Below are 17,137 nucleotides of genomic sequence, written 5' to 3'. Positions count from 1 at the left end.
AAACTTGAGGTTGATTCTCAGTCAGTTTAGTGTCCAACTCTAGGTTTCAGGTCAGGTCATGATATCAGGGCCCTGAGAGCAAGCCCCTTGTTGGGCTCTGCACTCAGCAGGGTCTGTTTAATACTCTCCCTCTCCTCTGCCCCTTCCCTCCCACTCGGCTCTCTCTCTCTCAAATAAATAAATCTTCCCCCAAAATTGTCTTGGGTTATTTTTAAAATGCCAGTGCCTTCAGACTGCATAAATCAGAGTATCTACAGATGAGGTTTGGACATTGGTCGGTTTAAATGTTCCCCACCTGATTCTTATCCACAGCCAGATTGGAGCACAGATCTTAGAGCACCAGAATCACCAGGAAGGGTTTGTTATAATTCTGGCCCCAACCCATAGTTTCTGATTCATTATGTTGGGAGTGGAGTCTGAGAATTTGCATTTCTGACAAGCCCCCAGGTGTGGTTGATACTGCTGGTGTGGGCCCCACACTTAGAGAACTGCTGTTCTAGAACCACAGGGTGTTTCAGGTGTCTTTTGAGACTTTCATGCTCACGTGGCAGATGTCATCTGTCTGGATAGATGTTCTTGGTTTTCACGTCATATTTGCTGTGAATGTGACTGTGGTTTGATGGAACCAAAGGCTGCTTCAGGATGTTATCACACCTCTTGCTAACCCTCACCATGGGACGGTGTACAAGGTATGGAACCTCTTTGAGCCCCAGTTTACCTCCTGTACAAAATGGAATGGTGTTGCCAGTTTCGTAAGGACTGTGAATTTGTATTAGGACTCCAGTCTGGGGAAGAACTGATATGTTATTTAAGAGGAATTTTTATAGATGTCACCACATCTGTAATAGTTACTAAGGAAGGCACGGGGGAAAGAGAATACAAAAAAAGTCAATAGCGTGAAATTTTTGTGAAAAGATACTTTATTATTAACTGTATTTTGAAAGGTGGTTGTCTCAACAAGTAAGACCGCATTCCTTGTCCTCCTCTAACCAGATTACAAGAAAAGTTCTGGAGCCAGACAGCCTTGGAATTTGAACTCTGGCTTCACAGCTTAGCCGCTGAGTGATACTGGGCCAAGTGACTCAACCTCTTTCATTCCTTTTTTTGCAAAACAGGATGGTGTCTACTTCAGCACGGTTATTGGATTGATCAGAGATAGTCTTGGAAAATGCAAAATATGTGCCTGGCACGTAGTAAATGCTCAGTACATTACATCTCTGAATTTTGCTGCATTGGGTTTTTTGTTTGTTTGTTTGTTCATTTTAAGGGCTTGTGTTCTTTCTGATAATTGTGGGTAGAGACTGTTATTTTTGTAAGCTCTCCCAGCTCTCAGGGATCTCATAGGGGAAATAAGACAAATGCATTAATAACTGAGAAAAAACAAGCTGGCCTTTATGAAGTGGCCTGTGGCTGTCTAGCCATGCTTAATACTGTCTCAGCTTATTGAGCGCATCTGGGATGGGAGTCGTGCAGCTGGGGTGAGAGTCTGACATCGAATGCATGGGGTCAGGCGACAGACTGCTTGCATCCTGGGTCATCTCAGTGTTGGACAGTTGAGACACACAGCAGGAGTAGATAAATACAGTCAAAAAGCACTAGGCTTATCCTGTGGAAATTGTATTAAGTATCTAACATTGTGTTTTGTTTGCCCATTTATTTAGCAAGTAAAGATTGAGTGCTGAGTCTGGGCCAGGCACTTAGGGTTGCAAAGACAAATACGGCTTGAAGTTGTCCCCGAGATATTGCTGACCTGGTATCTGTCCATAGGGTATTTCTGCAAGAGATGATTGCAAGAAACTAGAACATTGGGATGGGTTGCTCTCTGCAGGTGGGTAGAATGTAAATGTTGTTATAACTTGAAATCACTGGGTTTGTAATTTAACGTTGTAATTGTATTTTAACGTTTAAATTTGTAGTTTGACGTTCATTGATTTCTACACAAATAAATTGTGACCTGCACTAAAGAACGTCTTCATAAAATGGAAAATATTTCAGGAGAATTTAATTTTCTCTTTTTTGCCTACATTTTCTTTATTCAGACCTAACCATATCCACTTTGGGTTTAAATAGGAATGCCCTTTCTTTGTGTGTGTGTGTGTGTGTGTGTGTGTGTGCTGTTTTGTTGTTGTTGTTATTTCACAGAGATCACAAGTAGGCAGAGAGGCAGGCAGAGAGAGAGGAGGAAGCAGGCTCCCCGTTGAGCAGAGAGCCCGATGCGGGGCTCGATCCCAGGACCCTGAGATCATGACCTGAGCCGAAGGCAGAGGCTTTAACCCAGGGAGCCACCCAGGTGCCCTAGGAATGTCCTTTCTATCTACCGTAAGATTTCCTTCATATTTTCCTGAAGTTTTATGAATTAATTAAAGAAAAGCTGAAGTAGGAAGTATTTACAAGAACAAACAAAACAAGATTCCTTGGGATAACTGTTCAGAGTAGACAATTGTGGCCTTCTCACTGGACCAGAAATACCAGTAGAGGCATTTGGGAGCATAGAAAACACTCGAGTCACTTGAGAAAGAGAGATAACATTGAGCTTTTTGAGACCAATGGGGCCCGGTGGAGCTGAGTGCAATTTTGCAGAGCAAGAATGTGATCAGTAACAGCACACTAGGAAGGATCTGTCTTCCTCTCTCTCAGGTCTGGCCCCTCCTTGCATCTCTTGCATCTCCTAGGTGAGAAGGAAGCTGAAGGTTACACACTCAGTCCCTTTGACACAGTTATTTGACATGTGCACTTGGCTCTCCTGAGACATTGTCTGGAGAGCCGGTGTTGTAATAGCTGTGTTTGGTCAGGGTCTACACACGTGCTGTCTCCAGTGAGCTTGGTCAGAAACTCCGATGAAGCAAGGCCGGGATCGGGTTGGCTAGTGTCTTCTTACAGTGGGGGCAGGAGTGGCCGGGGGGAGTTTGTCAGAGGACTTTGGATAAGAGAAGAAGGTCCGCATGAAGGCCGAAAATGCTCTTCCAGCTAAGCGTTTTCCTGGCTGCATTTTAGTGTTTTTGTAACGCACTTATCTCTGGTTTACTTGAATATTTGGGGTACTTCTCATCTAGGTTTGAATCTGCTTGCAGTTTAAAACAATTACAGTTGATCCTTGAACAACATGGGTTTAAACTGGGGTGATCAACTTATACATGGATTGTTTTACACTTTTTTTTTTCTTTTAAAGGTTTTATTTATCCGAGATTACAGGTAGGCAGAGAGGGAGGGAGAAGCAGGCTGGCTCCCTGCTGAGCAGAGAACCAGATGCAGGGCTCGATCCCAGGACCCTGAGACCATGACCTGAGCCAATGGCAGAGGCTTAACCCACTGAGCCACCCAGGTGCCCCCAGTTTTTGTGTGTGTTTTTTTTTTAAGATTTTATTTATTTGACAGCACAAGCAGCAGGAGCAGTAGGTGAGGGAGAGGGAGAAGCAGGCTCCCCTGCAGAGCAGGGAGCCTGATGTGGGATTTGATCCCAGGACCCCAGGGACAGCCAAAGGCAGTCACTTAACCAACTAAGCCACCCAGGTGCCCCTGTATTATTATTATTATTTTTTAAGATTTTATTTTGAGAGAGAGTAAGCAGGGGAGGAGGGGCAGAGGGAAGGAGAGACTCTGGGAGACTCCATGCTGAGTGTGGAGCCTGATGTGGGGCTCAACCCCACAACTCTTAGATCACGTCCTGAGCCAAAACCAAGAGTCGGGCGCTTAACTGACTGAGCCAGCCAGGCGCCCATATATTTTTTTTTTACAGTATTGTAAATATATTTTCCTTATTAGTTTCTGAACATTTTCTTTATAGTAAGAATACAGTATATAATACATGAAGCATACAAAATATGTGTGAATTGATTGTTATCTATAAGGCCTATGGTCAACAGTAGGCTATTAATAGTTAACTTTTGGGGGAGTCAAAATTGTATGTGGATTTTCAGCAGTGCAGCAGCAGGGGTCAGTCAGCACCTCTCACCCCAAGTTGTTCAAGGGTTAGCTGTCTAAGGAAAGCATTGTGGCTTATCTGTTACATAACCAAAAATGCCCCATGATTATCACAATCAAACATGACTATAATACCTTTGAAAGTGGGTTTCTAGAGAAAAGATGTGAAATCACCCCTCACTTCTTTATGGTTAGTTCTTTTATTCCTTGGGAAGTTGGCCCATTCTAGATCTCGTTTATCCAGCCTTCTGAGTTCAGCTTCCTGACAGGATTCTTCATGATGACCATTTTTATTTTATTTGACTTCCCTGTATGGAGTCTTACATACTTAGTTCTCTCCCCTGTGTATTCTCAGTGTGATTACAAAGTCCCTGAGCAAAGGGACACTGCCCTCATTTTCTTTATCTCTGTCCCCTTCAGCTTTGGTATTAACTTGTGCCAAATGTACTTGATACTCTTTTCCAACTCCTTGAGGAGCAAAAAATTCTGAGTGATTCCTACTGGAGGTAAAGAGGGGGAAAGAGGATCGGGACCCAGTCAGGTAGAAATCTGGGAGGTGGGGGGTCATTCCTGGCCTATTCAGAGAATGATCTAGGTCAGAAGTTAAGAGGGACAAAGTGAAAATCAGTTGTGTCATTCCGCAGGGACACTCAGAGGAGCCAAAACAAAAATGGAAGGTACCTAAAACTAGTGTCCCTGCCTGCCCTTGCCTTGCAGGCAAGGTGCCCCATCAGTGATCATCCCGCCCCCATTCAACTATTGCCCCCGCCAGCTGCCTGCCTCAGAGTAATTTAATTTCATCTCTAACTGCATCTGGAATTGGAGATTTATTTCCTTAGTTTCTGTGTCCAGATTCTCCACCAAATCCACCCCCTCCTCTGAGTTTGTAGATTGAGTCACAGACCCAGCACATAATGATGGCCGTGGCTACAGTTTATTTCAGCAAAAGGATACAGAACGAAAGCAGCAGGAGGAAAGGGGCAAGGGACAAAGTCCAAGGAGAGCAGGGGCCGCTTCCAGAGCCCTTTCCCTGTGCGGTCGCACGGGACACATGCAGTTCCTCTGGCAACCGGGTGTGATGGCACATGCGGAGCACCTGCCGGGAACATTCCGCGGAGACCCAGGGCCCTGGGCTTCCACTGGGGCTGGGCACACAGGTACCTCTGCCTGGCACACACCCAAGTCCTGGACCCCTGGAAGCAGGCAGGTGTGCAGCAGGGCCACAGTGCATCAGCAGGTTAGGCACAGCGAGCCCCTCTCCTCCGGGAAGGATGGGCGCTGTCTCCGAATCTGAGTTTCCCGGGACAAGCCAAGGGCCTTTCTGAAGACAACAGTCTTGGGCCTGCTGGCTCGCCTTTTCTGCACGGTTTCTAAATGTGCTCTTGCTTTCTTCACTCTGCATGTGTGAGAGGGGCCAGTTCGTGTCACGTGATTAAGTGTTGGCAAGCTGAGCTGCGGCCGGCTGTTACTCAGGGAGAAGGCTTGCTTCGGATCGGTGGGCACTCGCTGCCCACCTGCAGGCCTGCATTTCTGCCGACAGGGCAAGTTCACTGCTTGCCTCTGTCCTTTTATCAAGATAACGCCATTGCCCAGCCAGGCTGATGAGACCTTCCTGGCAGTGCTTCCTTGACCTGATTCCCAGGCAGGCTCTGGGGAGCCGGCAGCCTGACTTCTGCCCGCAGGTCCCACAGGCTCAGACCTGCAGTCTCTGTAGGGAGCTGGCTCAGGGAGAAGTCAGAGGGGCTATTGTTAATTAACTTCCATTTTTTATAAGTGTTCTTCGGAAGTCTTAGTTCAGGGATTTGGACCTCTTTGCTGTGGAGTTATGCTCTTCTGTTACTTTTCCTCTCCGGTTTTCAGTTTGGAGTTTGAGTTTCAATAGCCTTGCGTCCCGATGGTGAGTTACAACTGTCTTCCTGTCCTCTCTGGGCAGGTTTGCTTCAGCTGACTGTGCCCTCTCCTACACACTGTTGATCCAAGGACGTTCCAGTGCAGTGGTTCTGCCAGGGCCTTTGCGGACTCTGAGGGGCATCTAAGTCGTGCTGGTGTCCTGTAACACTCATGTTTGTTGTAGGCTGCATGTCCTCTTAACTGCGGCATGAACAGAGTGCAGTATTTACCTGTAGTGTGACCCAGTGACCTACTTTTAGCCACACTACCTGTTCCACAGTCCTTGCAAAAGCTATCGCCAGGGGCGCCTGAGTGGTTCAGTCGTTAAGCGCCTGCCTTCGGCTCAGGTCGTGATCCCAGGGTTCTGGGATCGAGCCCTACATTGGGCTCCCTGCTCAGTGGGAGGCCTGCTTCCCCCTCTCTGACTCCCTCTGCTTGTATTCCTGCTCTCACTGTCTCTCTGTCAAATAAATAAATAAAATCTTTTTTAAAAAGTTATTGGCAAATCGTGATGAAAAAGGGATTGACCTGTCACTGAATTCACTGAATGTGGCTGAACTAAGCTGGCTCCAGGAGAACTTCGGGGCTGCGCTAAGTGTACCCTCTGACCTTCAGCAAAGGTGGGATGGGGAGTTGCCCTCCTAAATTGGCTGGTCACCAGAGACCTACTTTCATGGGAGCCATGTCACTAAATAGCCCTTGGAGTCTTTTTTTTTTTAAATTTATTTGATCAAGTGAGCGAGAGTGAGCATGTGTGTGAATGGGGGAGGGGGAAAGGAGGAGGGAGAGAGAGAGAGAGAGAGACTCCCAGGCAGACTCCACGTGAAGCCTACACGGGGCTCTATCTCACGACCCTTAGATCATGACCTGACCCAAAACCAAGGGTCTGACACCTAACCGACTGAACCCCCCAGGCATCCTAGCCCTTGGAATCTTTTTGCCACCATTATGGAAGTCTGGCCTATTGCTGATTTAAGGACTACAGGAGAGATGGGCTAACAGTCAAGCTGCATAGAATGCTCTAATTTTAAAGAAAAAAGATGATGGGTGGGGAATTAAGTACTCTGTGAATGGGCTGTTGAGCACTTGGAATATGGCTAGTGTAACTGAGGAACTGAATTTTTCATTTTATTCAATTTCTGTTTATTTCAATAGCCGCATTTTAGTGGCTCCCTTGTGGAACAGCTGGAAAATAGTTCTGGTGTGGCCTTCAGAGCCTTGAGTCACATCCCAGCTCCGCTGCCTGCCTGTCTTTAGTAACCTTATGAGGTGTTTCTGAGAATTCGTTGACCGTTTAAAGCCTTCAGAGCGGTGCCTGGTGAGAAGTGTGTGTTTAGTTGAGGTTGCCTTATGATGTTTCCTCAGTATTTGGAAGAGAATGGTGGCAGAGTTCATCTGGAATGTGAAACTCTACTGTTTTTTCTAACTTTTGTGTTTCCTTTCTTTCCTTTTTGCCCTAGGTTGCTGCAGCAACTGGCCACACAGTAGTGTTGGTGGACCAGACAGAAGACATACTGGCGAAATCTAAGAAGGGGATCGAGGAAAGCCTTAGAAAAGTGGCCAAGAAGAAGTTTGCAGAAAACCCCAAGGTAATTTGTTTATGTGACTTCAAGACCTGTTTCCTGAACATAACATGTTTGGTGGCCTTTGCTTGCTTTTTCAATTTGTCAAGTAAAGCTCATTTTTCCATAACTTTAGACCAATATAAGTGACATATGATCACTGAACATTCTGTGAGGACTGACTATAAAACAGAAGTAAACAACTGTATTGCTGGGGAGGTTTGGAGGTAAGGTAGAAGATTTCTGCAGGTAGTGAACTCATTCTTTCTACTGGGAATTTGGGATGGAAGAACACCTGTTTTGTCATATGGATGGAAGAGAGCAAAACAGGAATAGAATTTTGGTACTTTCAAGTTAAAAAGAGAATGATATAATAAACATTGCATTTAGATAGAAAATCTGGACTGCTGGGGTGATGTCTTCCACACATTTATAATGTAGTTACTGGAGAGGGAAATAAAAAGAGTGTTGTTCCCACTTCCCAGCAGCAGAGGGGGTACGAGAGCTTGAACTCAGAAGGTGGGGAACTCTGGTTTACTGACCCTTTCTCATTGGACCTTACGTTTAGTTGGAAGTACTGCAGAAATCACCCAAGTGAAATTAAAAAAAAAATGTTTTATTTACTTATTTGATAGAGAGAGAGATCACAAGTAGGCAGAGCAGCAGGCAGAAAGAGGGAGAAGCAGGCTCCCTGCTGAGCAGAGATTTCCAATGCGGGGCTCAATCCCAGGACCTTGGGATCATGACCTGAGCTGAAGGCAGAGGCGTAATCCACTGAGCCACCCAGGCGCCCACCCAAGTGAATTTTTCCTTACCTTTGCTACCTTCTTAAAGTTGCTTGAGATTGCTCTCCTGGGGCTTGGATGGAATTTCACTTCATTTATGTGCAGAGAAGAGGGCAAGGAGGGCTTTTGTTGTGTTTGTCACCTCAGATATCACAGGATATCACAGGCTATTCCCTTTTGAAATTTTGTGTTGTAAAATAATATGTAAAAAAATTTGCTATTTTAACTTTTTAAGGGTACAGTTGGGTGACTTTAATTATATTTACGCTATAGTGCAAGCATCACCACTCCTTACAAAACTTTTTCACCTTTCCCAAGAGAAACTCTATACCCGTTAAGCAGTAAGTCCTCATTCCCTTCTCCTCCCACCCCCTGGTAACCTTGAATCTGCTTTCTGTCTCTCTGAATTTGCCTCTCCTAGGGACCTCATGTAACTGGAATCCAGATATTTGCCCTTTTACGACTGATTAATTTTGTGTGGTATACTATCTTCAAGGTTCACACGGGTTGCAGTGTGTGTCAGAACTTCATTCTTTTTCCTGACTGAATAGTATTCCTGTGTGTGTAGACCACATTTTGTTTAGCCATTCATCTGTCAGTGACACTTGCATTGTTCTCACCTTTTGGTCAGTGTGAATAATGCTGCAGTGAACGTCTGTCCAGGTCCTTCTTCAGTTCTTTCACATTTGTACTGGATGTAGAATTGCTGGGTCATAAGACAGTCCTGTGTTTGGCTTTTTGAGGCACCACCAGACTATTTTCCATAGTGGGTGAACCATCTTCCATTACTGCAAGCAGTATTTGAAGGTTCCAGTTTCTCCACGTCCTCGCCAGCACTTTTAGTCTTCCATTTTTTCATCACAGCCGTCATAGGAGGTGTGAAGTGGTATCTTGCCACGCATTTTCTTAATATGTAGTCACCTTTCAGAAACCAGAGGGTGGGAGTGGAGTTAATTTTTACCCTCCCCCTGAAGAAATCCAAACACTAAATACCACAGGCAGATTAACATCTCTGTCACCTGTCCCCTATATTCTCCATGACTGGGGGACCTGAGTTGGTCATGTGTGAGGGTCCAGGCAAGTGAGATTTTAAGAGCCCTGGGCTAGAGGTTGGAGTCAAGGACAGAGTGAGTCTGAACCCAGGTAATCTGCATTTTTCATGTGTTTACTCTGCAAACTTCTGCTGCTTGGCCCCACTCAGAGGGTTAAAAAAACAAAAACAAGGTGCTTGTACTCAAGATGCACAGCTTCGGAAGAGTGAGTCCTTGGGAGCCTCGTCTGTTGGCCTTTCTCATCTCCAGCCAGCATGTGTATGGAGGAGGGGCGCAGCCCTTCGCCTTGTCTGCTGACCACCCCGCCGCGCCTGGCCCGCACCAACCCGCACAGCAGCCACAAGGGGCCGGGAGCGTGCGATGTGGGGCGCATTGTGTGTGTGAGACAGAGCCCAGAATTCAAGACTTAATAAGAGAAAAGAGTCTAAAACATCTCAGTGCTTTTTATATTGATTACATGTTGAGATGGTAGTACCTTAAATGGATTGGGTTAAATAGTGTTAACTTTACCTGTTTCCTCTTTATAATGCAGCCAGTAGAAAACTGAAAATCACCTGCCCTCTCACGGTGGTGTATTTCTGTGGACCGGCTGTGAGAGTTGTTTTGTTGCGTGATGGTTTCGGATGCCTTTGCTGATGGTGCCCATTTTGATGCCCCAGGAACAGAGTCCATCTTTAGATAAAATGGCAGTTGATAGAAGTGCCGCCTTTGGCCCACTGTTTGTGGAAACGTGGAGTCACAGATAAGACCACGGTGGGACTGCGATCTCTTCGTGAGCAGAGGCTGTGACTGGCGCGTTGCTGTGACCCCAGTAGCTCCTGTGCTGGGCACTGATTGCTTGCAGAGTGACCGCTGAGTCTGGCGTGCTGAACTTCTCTTGCCCTTACTCAGCTCTTCTCTGCCCCTGTTAGTGATGAACAGTCAGTACCACGTCTCGGACTAATGAAGGGTGCTAAGCTAAGCTTGTCCTCTTCTCCGGAAGGTCATATTTCAGCACCTGTTTCCTGCAACAGCACGTGGCAATCTGTTCACAGTGGGCACAGAGAGAAAGCCAGCCCGGACAGGTGCTGCGAGAGGGCTGTGTGGTGACTGGGCAGAGCCGACGAACAGCGTGAGGGCTACGGCCTGTGCACCACAGCCATCTCGACCAGCAGCTGGCAGGTTCCCAGGCTGATCCTTGCCCCAGCGTCTGCAAGTACCTGAGATGCCACCATCCCTGAGCAGATGTGTAGGGAGTTTTATTGCTTAGAATCCCTGGGTGTATTCAGGTTGCAAGTTCGCCTGTCCTCACCCGCAGATCGCACACAGCGTTTTTCAGTGGGTCCAGTGAACGCTCTCTTCTCCTTCCTCCCCCTGTCAGGCCGGTGACGAATTTGTGGAGAAGACCCTGAGCAGCATATCAACCAGCACAGACCCCGCATCCGTAGTCCACAGCACGGACCTGGTGGTGGAGGCCATCGTGGAGAACCTGAAGGTGAAGAACGAGCTCTTCAAGAGGCTGGACAAGTTTGCCTCTGAGTACGTGACCTGTGGGCATTCTCGTTGGGTCTAGGGGCTGCCCCCCTGGGCTTGGGCTCTTCTCCCAGGAGGGAGTCTTTTGACACCAAGCCCAGTTCTCCAAGCTGTTTCCAGAAGACCTGACGCTCTTTCTCTTGTCCTCCATCCTCCCACCCCCAGTCGGCTTCCCCAGGCTTGGGCTGCCTTCATTAGATCCTTGTCCCCCAACAGGGGTGGGGTTCCCCACAGTAAAGTGGGGCATCCTTTCAGGGACAGTTCTCTCTCTCTTGCAGTGTTTGGGCCATGGCCCCACCCCGGGCCAGAGGATGAAGAGGCTTGGGCACGTCCTCAGAGGTCTGCCGAGGAACCTCAGGGTCGTTTGTGTGTCCCCCTTTTTTGAGTGGAACATACAGAGTGGTGCAGTTGAGGGCAGTGCCTGTCTGTCTACACAAAGTTCCCTGAGCTTTCCTGTTTTGAGCTTTATCTGGCTTAAGTCACAACACTTGAGAGCAGTATAGGAACACTGAGTTCTCACCGGGTGGGAGAGGAGAGTCAGCCCCACGCAGGTCAGGCATCTGGGTGCCTGGGGCTCAGGAGCGGTGGTGCAGCTCTCTTTCTCAGAATCCGGACCCTTTGTTTGTGTTTGACTTTTGGCTTTTGGCAGTCGTGGCACCTGGCTGACTTATTCCTGTTCTCCTTGGGGCTTGTATATCCCAGCTTCCTGGATAGAGCTGAAGTCAGAGTAAGATTATAGGACAGAAGTAGTCCTCAGCCAGTGAGCAGTGGCTGGAGAGGGATGCTTGCATACCCGCCTGCTGGAACGGCAGCCCCCATAGCTGTATAGCCTGGTGTCTGAGAAGCCCTGCCCTGTCGCAGAGGAGAGCCCTGCTGGTCACCTGTAGGTCGCCGTGCTGCGGAGTGGACTCATGCTCCTCATAAGTCACGAACCCCACTGGCCCCAGGCAGTTTGGCCGTTATTGAAATACTGGTCATTCCGTGGTGACAATGACAGGTCTGGCCGCCCTCTCGTACCTGTATGAGTAATGGAAGGCCTGTTGGGGAAAGTCAGGGGGCCTGGGGCCATGTCCCCACCTCTGCTCTCTTTCCTCGGACAGTCATGAAGTCTTTCTGGCCATCAGTGTTTATCATCTGTAATTTGACTGAGGGGTTAGGAGTAAATCCTTTCTAAGACCTTCCCCGTTCTGACTCTCTGAAGACAAATTTCCCTAGTGATCTGCACAACAGGGGTAGCAGTGTCCTGCTGCACAGACTTCTTTAGGGTATTCATTCGAATTGGCTCAGTTTCCCCAGCACCTCCTGTGTGTCAGGCACTGCACTAGGTTCTTCCGCTTAGGTTCCTGTCACACAGATGAGCTTATGAAAGGGCACTCCAGAGGAGGCACACTGTAGATGTGACCTTGCTTCTGGCTATCAGCTGGCCATCTCTGTACTCTTGTTTTCATTTCATTTATTTATTTTATTTTTAACAAGATTTTATTTACTTATTTGACAAGAGAGCACAGGGCAGAGCTGCAGGCAGAGGGAGAGGGGGAGGGAGAAGCAGGGTTCCCGCTGAGAAGAGCCTGATGTGGGATTTGATCCCAGGAGCCTGGGATCATGACCTGAGCTGAGGCGAGCCGCTTAACTGACTGAGCCACCCGGGCGCCCTCTTGTTTTCCTTTCAGATCCCCTTTATTAATCCCCTACTCAGTTTTGTGGTTGCCTTTTTAGGTAGCTTGATTGAGATATCCTTGACTGTTGATTTCTGCAATGATTCCTGTAATGGGAGAGGAGAACATGTTCTAGTGGTGAGGTTCCCAGTAGCACCCCTGACACGCCCTAGGAAAGAACACGACTTCCTTGGCTGCGGAAGTGCAGATGAAGAGGGGGGCCGTGGCCCACAGAGAGCCCAGCTGTCCTGTCCTCCCTCCTCTGCTCCACCAGAGTCCCCACTGCGCCCTCTTGTCTTCTCCACACTAAGCCTTGGGGTGTTGCCAGTGATCATTGTGTTTGTGCTGTCGATTTTCTGTTGGTACATGTAAGAGGAAAGTAGTGTTTTGGGTCCCTGAGTGTCAGAAAGGGAAAAGCCAAAGACCATCCAAGAGTCCAGTGTCCAAGGAAAATGTGAGGGTGTACTTTTTTGTGGAAGGTAAGGCACCCCTGTAAATTGACTGTGTCTGCACATTGTGTTTGTGTGGAAAGAAGGCAGTATGAGAGCTATTAGGAGCAGAGCCAGCCTAGCTGATTGGGTGAGGGGGAGGTAGAGGTCTGTGAGGAAGAGGCATCTTTCCCCTACTGGTAAAAGGTTCACTGAGACCACCTTGAACTGGAGACACTGGGGACTGGGCTCTGATGTAACTTCACCCTTTAATGAAACGGGCTGTCCAGTGTGCTTCCATCTCTCCTCTCTGCAGGGAAGTTGCCTTCCGTTGTTCTATAAGACGGCACCCCAGTATGAGTGTAGCAGCCCCTGCCCGTACAGCCTTGGGGTGCCACAGCCTTCTGCTGCCCTTGGGGTGCCGTGACCTGCTGCTGTGGTCACAGTGTGCAGCCTCATGGTACCTGTGCCAGCCACACTTGTGTTTCTTCCCCCCGACCGCTCCTCCCTGACTCACCCCTGATTGCAGGCAGATTGTAGTATTGCCTTTCAGGTAAGCTAGAGCCCCAAATCGGGTCAATCAGGGGCCACTCTGCCGGCCTGCACCAGGCCGTCTGGTTCTCGTTAGCATTAGGTGTTTTATGTTTGTGTACCCACAAGGTGGCGCTATAGGAAAGCCTAGAAGTCTTGCTTGTCTTTGTTTTCAAGATTTGCCCCTAATGCCTTTGGCACCCCACTTTATGGTGGTCTTTAAAAATTGAATTTGGATTAAGTCAATATGAATTTTTAGAAATTTATATTAGCAGACACACACAGATGGTACTGCTTTTTTAGATGTCTTTCTTTTTCTTTCTTTCTTTCCTTCCTTCTTTGAGAGTGAGTGAGGCTGGGGTAAGAGAGAGAGGAAGAGAGAGAATCTTAACCCCCATGCGGGGCTCAGTCTTACAACCCTGAGATCATGACCTGAGCTGAAATCAAGAGTTGGACACTCAACTAGCTGAGCCACCCAGGCACCCCTACTTTTTAAGGAGATTTTATAAGCAGAATACCTTGAGCTACATTTCTTGTAGATGAACGTGTATCCTTCCTTCTCCAGATCTACCTGTGTAACCTTAAAACTATTTTTGGACCATGTTGGTTTTTCTTCTGTTTTCATTTTAATTCCCATTCAATGGAACATGAAAGCTTTTCACTTGAGGGGGAAAGATCTTAGTTCTTTTCGAGTTTTTTGTTGACTTTGAGGGTATGTGGCATATCCTTTCTGTCATTAATCTGTACTCACTTGGGGTTTCATTTTGTGACCGAGGCTGCTACTTAATTAACCTCAATTTTCCCCCACATACCATAAAAATTAACAAACACAAGTAGAGACATGTTGCTCCCCAAAATAAATGGAAGATTGGTAAAGATTACACCTCTGAAACAGGTAAGTTTAAATTACCTAATTTAAAGATTCAACCTTGAAATGAAACTGGTCACTTGATTTCAGCTTCTTGCGTGAAGATCTCTCTTTTCCGACTTCCTCCAGGGGTCAGGACAGCAGATCTGGGCAGTGGGCAGTGGTCTTATGCATTGTACCGAGGGCAGTCCTGTTTGTTGCAAAAGACGGGACTCATCCCGACACTCCACTGTCTCTCTCTCCGCAGACACACGATCTTTGTCAGCAACACCTCCTCTCTGCAGATCACAAACATAGCCAACGCCACCATGAGACAGGACCGATTCGCCGGGCTCCACTTCTTCAACCCGGTGCCCATGATGAAGCTGGTGGAGGTTGGTGGGCGTGTGCTTGTGTCCGTCTGCTTGCCTCGCCAGTTCCGCCAGTCCTGCTCTCAGACTCATGCCCCTTCTGCCATCTGGGGGGGTGGTGGCTCCAGGTGGATTTTGTTGGGTGGGTGGAAGGTGTCTTGGGGCACGGAGCCAGAAGAAGAGAGAGCCCCTGATATGTAGGGAGGCCTCTGTGCTTTGTTTCTCTGCAGCCCGGTGGTCTGACCAGTGAGGTCCGGGAGGGATCCTAACTCTTGGGATGTCATTTACTTTTTTGTGCCATATGGGCTGGGCAGTACAGGGAGAGGCGTCTGACTGGGAAGACAGCACTGCAGACCACTGGCTCTTGGAGGCCACAGAGGCCAGAGCCACACGTGTTCATACGGTCTCAGTGAGGTCAGTATGCTCCAGGCTGTGAATGGAATTTTATCAGCCTATTTTAACACAGGAGCCACTGCACCCCCTAGTCCACTGTCACTGGAGTGAATTCTGGCCCAGGTAATCAGGCCTTATTGTTGTCTCCAGATGAGGCCCATCTCCCGGTGTTTTGATCGTAGCTGTTCAAGCAGCTCTCCATAGCCTGAACCTCCTGAGCACAGACCTTTTGGAGGGAAGTGGGGCCCCTGATGATCCTGTTGGGATCACTTCCGCTTGCTTGCTTGCTTGCTTGCTTGGAGACTTGGGTACAGGGAGACGAGTCACAATAGACAATTTGCACCTGAAATGTGGCAACTTGCCTTTTACAGGGGGCTAATTACAGGGTCTGAGGAGCAACCGCTGTTAAAGTAGCATTTGTTCTGGGGTTGAAGAGTTATTGCCGTGCGAAGTGTGGGGGATGTGAAGCCAGGCAGACCTCCGGGCGTGGGCCGGGGCTCCCTGGGAGAGTCTTGGGGTTTGCTTTCTCCCCTGGTGCCTTCTCCTGCCGGCCCTTTCCATCCTTCATCTCGCGTGCCCTTACCCCTGCATCCCCTGCCTAAGCATTCCCCTCTAATTCTAATTCACTTTTAATGACTACTGTATGTCCTAAATTTTCTCTCAAAGACAGCTCTGAGCTGTCTGTGGTAGGAATTTATCTGTTCTGCTAGCATTGCTCCTCAGCTGCTTCCCAAGTACTCTCCCGTATGAAGGAAGTTTTTGAAGAAGTTGAAGAATTGGGGAGTGGGGGGCAATAAAAGAAGCAGAGAAGACCAAAGAAGTGGGATGGAATTTTCAACCTTTCGGTGCTTAGGGACTAATCACTTTCCTAGTTACTGTGTCAGGTACGTGTGTTTGGAGATAAAGACACATTGTATACATTTCCTTTAGACTCTAATGCTGTTTTCTTCTGCAGTTATGTAATAGTGTAGGCCTGTGTCTTTGGGAAGGTAGGGTGTTGATTGTTAAAGGCCAATGCTTAGCATATGTTACCATTTTCTAGAAAATGTTTTCTAAAAGTACTCTTTATTCAGTTTTTATTCTTGGGTGTTCACATATGTGTCGCTGGTGGTGAGCATGACAGTGAATCATGTCCTAAGTTGGGCCTTTCTGCTCTGCTTGGGACAGGACTCACACGTATGTATGTAGGTGTATTTTTCCAGACTTTGTATTGGAGCTATAAACGGAATATCTGTAGCACATTGCTGCTTGTTGAATGGGCGAATAAATATGCCTCCTCTTATTAAAAAATCTTTACTATTGACTCCTTTAAATCAGTAAATTACATTTGAAACTCTATAATTAGCAGCCTTCGTCTTAGTTCAATCTGCAGGATTCTGCTGGAGACCTTTTCACACCTCCTTTTGCATTACTCTCGGATTGCTGTTGGGTTGAAGGTGTTTGCAGAGCAGTTTCTGGTCCATCTCCTCCCATTCCTCATCCCCATCGTCCTGGTGCTTTTGTCTGTGCTTCTCATTCACTTAATGTCATAACATACAGCCACACCCCAAACTGGGATCACATTAAAAGACGGGTGGTGGTAATTCTCTCCATTTATATGGCACCTTTCATCCTGCACAGACACTAGCTCATTAAGCCACACAGCCCTCTTGCAAGATGCAGGACGTGGCAGATATCATTATCCCTGTTTCATAGTAGAGAGGTGAAGCACGGGGGTTGACTGAGTTGTCTCACCTCATATAAAGGGTCTAAAGTAGAAGCCAATCCTGTTTGCTTTGACTCCCATTGAAGTTCCTTTACTGGCATTTACATCATATATATATATACACATATATATATATATATATATATATATATGTATGTGTGTGTGTGTGTGTGTGTATATATATATATATATATATATTATATATAATTTTTTTTAATTTTAAGTTTTAATTCACCTGGGTCTCTTTCCATTTGCCAAAATCTAGTTGCTGACAGGTGTGCTAACTGTGTCCTGGGGCTGGCTGCAGGTGAGGTGGTTGGTGAGACCTCCCAGAGTGGCAGCGGCCTCTGTGAGCAGGGCAGCTGGGCCTTTGCTTGCTTGCAGCTCTGGGGTCCAGCGGGCTGCCAGGAGCCTTCCCCAGGTGCACATCAGGTGGTAGGCCCAGCCTGGGGTAACTGTGTCCTGGAAGTGGAAACCTTCCTCTA

General features: G+C 47.5%; 1 protein-coding gene across 1 annotated transcript in view; it reads left to right on the top strand.

Moving 5' to 3' along the window:
- Nucleotides 1-17,137, top strand: part of HADH (hydroxyacyl-CoA dehydrogenase) — a 47,572-nt gene that overhangs the window by 17,602 nt on the left and 12,833 nt on the right. The window contains exons 2-4 of the mRNA XM_082728579.1: nucleotides 7,272-7,400; nucleotides 10,571-10,728; nucleotides 14,452-14,578. Of these exons, the coding sequence (XP_082584705.1) occupies nucleotides 7,272-7,400; nucleotides 10,571-10,728; nucleotides 14,452-14,578 (414 nt within the window). The remainder of the gene's footprint in view (nucleotides 1-7,271; nucleotides 7,401-10,570; nucleotides 10,729-14,451; nucleotides 14,579-17,137) is intronic.

Source organism: Mustela nivalis (genome assembly GCF_964662115.1).
Source record: "Mustela nivalis genome assembly, chromosome: 4".
In the NCBI taxonomy this organism is placed as follows: domain Eukaryota; kingdom Metazoa; phylum Chordata; class Mammalia; order Carnivora; family Mustelidae; genus Mustela; species Mustela nivalis.
Note: the sequence above shows the minus strand (reverse complement) of the source record. Positions and strands in the feature narration are given on the sequence as shown.